Genomic DNA, 6,496 nt, shown 5'->3' on the forward strand with positions numbered 1-6,496 from the left:
CACAGCTGAGAGTCAGGATCTGCACTATAGTTCTCAGAGGGACTTCCTTCCTCCCTTCCTTCCTCCCTCCCTCCCTTCCTTCCTTCCTTCCTTCCTTCCTCCCTCCCTCCCTCCCTCCCTCCCTCCCTCCCTCCCTCCCTCCCTCCTTTCATTTGGAGATCAGAGGACAACTTGTGGATTCTGCCCTTCCTCCATGTGGGTCTTGGGGATTTAATTCAAGTTGTCAGGCTTCAGGCAAATGCCCTACTTTGTGAGCCATCTTCCTGGCCCTTTAAGGATCATTTTCAACAAAGTCTTCATTACTTTCATTGCTAGTGTGAAATTTTGGAAAATTAGACTAGTTATAAGGTATAAGTTGTATAGTGTGAGAGCTTGAAAGCTCTCTGGGTCATGGAAGTTCTCTAATCATGCAGCCATGGTCAACTGGGCATTGGGCACTTCGCAGAAGAGCCCACCATGGAATGCGCTGCTTTTCAGTGTCTCTGGCGGAGAGGGTGTTACTTCTTCTTGAATACCACAGTTCTGTCATTGTGTGGGGAAGGAAGTGTTGTTCCAGCTGAGCTTCTGCTCGCCTTGGTTTTCATTCTCGCATCTGTCCTTGTGAAGGTCAAACATGGTATGCTATGAATCACATCTAGAGTCCTCCACATGCTAGGCAAGTACCCTACCACTGAGCTACATCCCCAAGCCCTAACAGTTCTATAAAGCTTTTGATGTAATCTGTGGTCCCTTGTCATGTGTCCCTATAGCTCTCCTTTTATCGGGGCACATGTCTGTTTCTAGTCTCTGCAGCTAGTCCTGTTGGTTAGTTTCAAGTTTGGTCCTCCAGAAATGACACAGTATTTTTGATACAATCTATTTAGGGCTAGAGCTGTAGTTTTATGGTGCACACCAGCAGAGCTGTCATCATCTTTGACCTTGAAGATGGGTGAATCTTTTGACCCAAGTATATTTTTCCTGTATATATCCCCTTGGTATATATCAGAAAAACAGAAAAATAGAGAAATGTTCATTGCTTGTGAGGATATTAAACTGAAAGCCACCAGAATATTCACTAAGAACCAGAAAAGCCAGTTGCAGACTGTATAAATACTTGATATTAATGGAAAGGAACTATAGGTATTTGTACAACTTGAGTGAATTTCACAGACTTCATATTCAGTGAAAGAAATGTATACCGAATGGTCCTGTTTGCATAGTATTGTAGGAAGGGAAAGTCCCACAGAGGTGGTCTAGATGAGGGAGTGTGTGGTTTGTCGTGCACAGCCCCAAAGCAAATGTTCTTGTGTTCCTCTTAGAGAACGCCAGATCAAGTGTCCGAAGTGTGATAAACTGTTCTTGAGAACAAACCACTTGAAGAAGCATCTTAATTCCCATGAAGGAAAGCGAGATTATGTCTGTGAAAAATGTACAAAGGCTTATCTAACCAAGTACCATCTCACTCGCCACCTGAAGACCTGCAAAGGGCCCACCTCCAGTTCCTCAGCACAGGAGGACGACGACGACGACTCTGAAGATGATGATCTCACAGACTCCATGAGGACGGAGGACTGCAGGATGAATAGTGCTATTTACTCAGCAGATGAGTCTCTCTCCACACACAAATAAAAGGAAAACTGCTTTGGACGGGCCATGCATTGGGAAAACACAAAACCAGCTCACTGGAGGTTTAATGTGGACTGCTTCCTGATCTCTCCAGCCTACTGTCAAAAGTGGGCTGAGCAGGATAGCTACAGCACTTACGGAAGAATATCCAAATGGATTCTTTAAGATGGACTGGAGACGAGGCATGTGTCTGTCTTATTTTTAAGTAATGGTTGGCAAGGAAAGGGCCAGCTTTTGATGCCAGTTTACTCAGCAGATGAGTCTCTCTCCACACACAAATAAAAGGAAAACTGCTTTGGACGGGCCATGCATTGGGAAAACACAAAACCAGCTCACTGGAGGTTTAATGTGGACTGCTTCCTGATCTCTCCAGCCTACTGTCAAAAGTGGGCTGAGCAGGATAGCTACAGCACTTACGGAAGAATATCCAAATGGATTCTTTAAGATGGACTGGAGACGAGGCATGTGTCTGTCTTATTTTTAAGTAATGGTTGGCAAGGAAAGGGCCAGCTTTTGATGCCAGTTTTTACTTAGATAGTAATTTGGGAGATGTGTTTATGCCTGCCTGAGTCAGCGTGGCCTTTTCTTCATACAAATCAGGTTTATCTCACATTGTTCCATTTTTTTTTTTCCCTCCAGCCAACATGACTTGACCCCAGCCATCCCCACTGTTGACCACATATTATGTATGCACTGTTGTAAGGTATGCGTTTCACAGAGAGAATTGTAGCACAGCAGTGCAGGTATTCAGTGACTGTGATTCATTGTAAAAAACAAAGAAAGAAATAATACCTTCAGGGCCCTTGAGAGTTAAGATTCTGTTTCCCATCAGCAGGTGTTGGGGGCCCGTAAAGCTGTCATAGGTCAGAGCATAGTGATTGGTAGAGGACAAGGCCCTGAAAAGCACCTTCAGTGGAAGCCAAGGTTAGCCACCTGGTTATGTATACATGCACGTCTTTGCGGTCTAGCCATGTCTGTCTTTGGGAAAGCCTTTCCATCATTCAGAGAGTACCTGAAACTATCAGTGCCCAAATAGTGCCTGCTGGCTAGTCTCCTGTCAGCAAGTGCACATGGACTCCCCTGACAAGACTGGTACTTCAGCCTGTAGGAGGGAGGAAGGCAGTGAGCTTTTAAGTAGGTTTACTTTATGAAAACCATTAAAATGTTGCTCTCTGAAAGCAGCGTGTAGATCCAAATGCATTGGTGGGTTTCAGTTATGCTTTCCATTGTCTTCCTTGCTAAAGGTCCTCCTCACCAGCTGACTGTAGAGGACAGCAGAGGGTTTGGAAGACAGAGAAGGCTATCCGTCACCATTTGGGTCTGTTTTCAGGGCCCTGTGAGCAGGCATAGCCAGCTTTTGGCAAGAAGCAGAAGCATCCTGAAGTTGACAGGATTGATGGACATGTCTTCCTGCTCAAGGGTACAACCTTCCTTGGCTCGAGTAGAGGAAGGCCTCTGCGGGAAAGGTTTTGCTGCTGATGTATTTATAGGATGAATGTCTGTCATTCAAATCTGTATTCCTTTAGGAAGAATTAAATTTTTTTAATGAAAATATGGAATTTCTCAGTCATGTGGAGGAAGGACTCAAAGGTAAAAGAGAAGCAAGTTTTTAGCTCTGAAATCCTATCCTGATTGTTTCTATGTAATGGTACTTCGATAAACTACACTACTGGGAGTTGTGGCCTCTCCTGCCATCTTCCTAGGGCAGGGCCTTTATTGTCTCCTTGGAAACTAGCAGGTCTACAACTGAAGGCAGGTGCTGTGGGTGGTTAGGGGTAACTGCCTCGCCCATCACCATAAGCGCTCAAAGTAATTTGTCCCGTTTTTCAGGAGCATACATGTGATTAAACTCCTTTATTGCCCTGCACAGAGATGTTCCTCAAACTAGTTAAATAACCAAAAAACCAAAGCAAGAGGAAGGGCAGGAAACCCTTGCTAGGAGGGTGTAGCAGGTATTGTTTACAGTGTTGCTCCTGAGTTGAAGTGGCACCACCCTTTGACAGGACTTAGACCTATCTACTTAGTTGCAGCTCTTGTCCACTATTGCTGCTGGGCCAGCGGTCAAACGATCAGGAAGAGTATGGTAAATGTAAATGTGGGCTCAGTTGAAAGTTCTCTGGGATTTACTGTGGGATGATAGGTTGTGACCTTTACACAACCTAGTGAGCCCTTAAGTGTCACTGATGCTGTGTCTTATACATGCCTACATTTTTTTCATGTTAGTAAAGATCCTGAGATAAATTTCATACACAGTAGCCTAGCAAGTCCTAAGCACTGGAAGTTAGAATAGTTTTAATGCACTGAAGCCTGGAAACATCCATAATGCCTTATTATTTATGCTTGTGGTTCCTTAAGTGAATTACTCACACTTTTATGTGTGCTGAGCTGAGGTTCAGAGTGACCTTAGAGGCAGCATGTCATAGCCTGGGTCTTACCCGCCTTATTAGACCAGTGACCTGTGTAGAAATAGCATTATCCCATCAACCTCCTCCTGAGGAAACCACTCTGTATACACACAGCCAGGGTCTGAAGTCTGTCAGTTACACGATTTTACATTATCCCATCATCTGCCTCCTGAGGATGGCCGCTCCCTGGGTTTATATGGATTTAACTGTCTTTAACATTTAGTTGAAGTTAAAATGAGGTTCCCAAGTTGCAATGCAATGATTGGTGAACTTTCAGGAATAGCCAAGTTTGGGAAAGCACCTACGTAGAAGGAACACAATGGATGCCCGCAAGACAAGAGTTTCCTTCACTCACCACTAGACAAGAGTTTCCTTCACTCACCACTAGACAAGAGTTTCCTTCACTCACCACTAGCTGACTGCCAGTGTTCTAGCAACTGTCTAACCGTGTCTCCAGGGAGTGTGGAGGAGGAGCTTCCAGAACTCAGTCGTGAGCAGTGTGAAAGGCAGCTCTGCAGTGGCTTCTGTGGCCACCAGTGGATTATTTACCTAAGTGGGTGGGATGGCACCTGTGTGGCATTTTGTTGTTCCTAAGATTTTCTTTCATATGTATATATTTGGAGGGTCTTAGGCCATAGGACAGTGCCCCGCCCCCAACCCTGTAAGGCACTGACTGAGGTGGCACTGACTGAGGTGGCACTGAGGTGGTAATTTTAGCATTAAGGAGTCTAAGACAGGATGATTGGCCACAAGTTCAAGACAGCCTGGACTACAAGACACTGTTTTAAATCAAAAAGTGAAACAAAACACCAAAAACAGAACAAAGAACCATGTAAAGAGCCAGCATTATAGGAAGGATGAGAAAAAATTTATACAGAGTATTTTCTAGTACCAGCAAGATCTGGCTTCACATTTAGATTGCTTAAGGACTATGACACCCCAGGTGTCTAGCCAGCCTGTTAAACTCCTGGGTGATTCTGAAGCAGGTTAGGTATGAAGGAGCCCTGCATTATGACTGTTGCTGATAGATTAAGAATCTGTTCAGCATGTCACTAGGCTTTGCAACAGCACTGGGTACATTCACACAAACTCAGATTGCACAGACCATCTTTTAGTGTGGCCTCAGTGTAGTAAAAATAAACACAAGGTGGGAGACCATGGTGTAGCATAGCTGGTGGTTACAGTAACAAGTTACCAAGTATTACACACTATATTGTACATGCTGTACTGCTATATCAGGGCTTACACCAGCATCCCACAAAAGCGTGAGCAATGCTTTGTGCTAGAATGTTACATATCTGGACTGTAATTTGCCCATTATAGTCTATGGGACCACGTCATTGACTACATGCTACTGCAGGCATGTGTTAAAGTTTAGGAGCAGGGGCTAAAGGGTCCTATCAGAAGAGATAGGGAGTAAAGTGCACACTAAGCCTGGCTCAGTAAAGACAAATGAACTTTGAGAACAAACTCATTGGGTCTGGAAGATCAAGTCGTATGTGTGAAATACAGGATAGCATCTTGAACCAAGAAATTTAGTCTGAAGCTCAAAGCCAAAGCAATTACTAAGAAGGGAAGTATGTTACACCCTACTACAGTTTATTTCATCTTCACAGTAGCAGCTCTTACCAAAGCCTGACAGTAGTGAGGGTAACTCTTAAGACAGGATTGGACTTCAGTCAGACCTAGCGTGCATCCTGCACTCCCCATGGTCACAGCAGTCGCTGTGGTAAACACGTCTAACCTGGGGTTCTGTTCTCATTTTGGAAGTTTGTAACAATCATGCAAATTCTGATGAGACTTGAGCAATGCCTGGCATCTGAAAATACTGAGCACAAGTGAGGGGGGACTCTTAATGACAAATGGAATGTATTCAAAATAAGAGAATGTTTTATTCACTTTAAATATTAACATCATGAAACGTGGAAATCACTTTAGCCATTGGTGGAGTTTGAAAGGATTGGCTGTCCACCGAAAGAATAAGTGGGAAGTTGTCTCATGAGGCTAAGTGAAACAAACGGAACAGCGTACAATTTTTTCCTTGAGACGGGTTCTCTGTATAACAGCCCTGGTTGTCCAGGATCTCTGTGAGTGCTGGGATTAAAGACATGCGCAATCACCAACCGGCCAAAATTCTTAAATTTATACCTTTGAGTCCAGAGGACTTTATAAGTGTGACAAGTTTAAGAGGTTATGAAGTAACTAGAGGGAGAATTTACTGGAACCTTCTAGAACCAAAACTTATTCAGTATTGACAGTTCGTTGTCCATTTAGTAAAATATTTTTGATGATAGAAAATTCATATGAACTAATTTCTCAAAAATAGTTTTTAAATATTGGGGCAAAGAAAACATTCCCGAAAATATGTGGTTCATAACCAAAAGCATCTTAACAATTGGAATCACATTTTTAAAACAAAATGGGCTAGGGATACTGCTCAGTAACATACTCACTTTGTGACCACATGGGCCTGCATTCAATTCAAT

The 6,496-nt window shown here is 43.6% G+C and overlaps 1 protein-coding gene across 3 annotated transcripts in view; it reads left to right on the forward strand.

Moving 5' to 3' along the window:
* The window catches only part of Prdm4 (PR/SET domain 4), a 29,747-nt gene extending 26,590 nt beyond the window's left edge, over nucleotides 1–3,157 (forward strand). For 2 of the 3 annotated variants that reach the window (XM_005083799.4, XM_005083800.4), the window contains exon 12: nucleotides 1,299–3,157. In XM_005083799.4, the coding sequence (XP_005083856.1) occupies nucleotides 1,299–1,608 (310 nt within the window). In that variant the 3' untranslated portion in view covers nucleotides 1,609–3,157. The remainder of the gene's footprint in view (nucleotides 1–1,298) is intronic. The other variant, XM_013123357.3, reaches the window with a different exon arrangement.
* The last annotated feature ends 3,339 nt before the right edge of the window (nucleotides 3,158–6,496 follow it).

Source organism: Mesocricetus auratus, unplaced genomic scaffold, assembly GCF_017639785.1.
Source record: "Mesocricetus auratus isolate SY011 unplaced genomic scaffold, BCM_Maur_2.0 Super-Scaffold_100011, whole genome shotgun sequence".
NCBI lineage: Eukaryota > Metazoa > Chordata > Mammalia > Rodentia > Cricetidae > Mesocricetus > Mesocricetus auratus.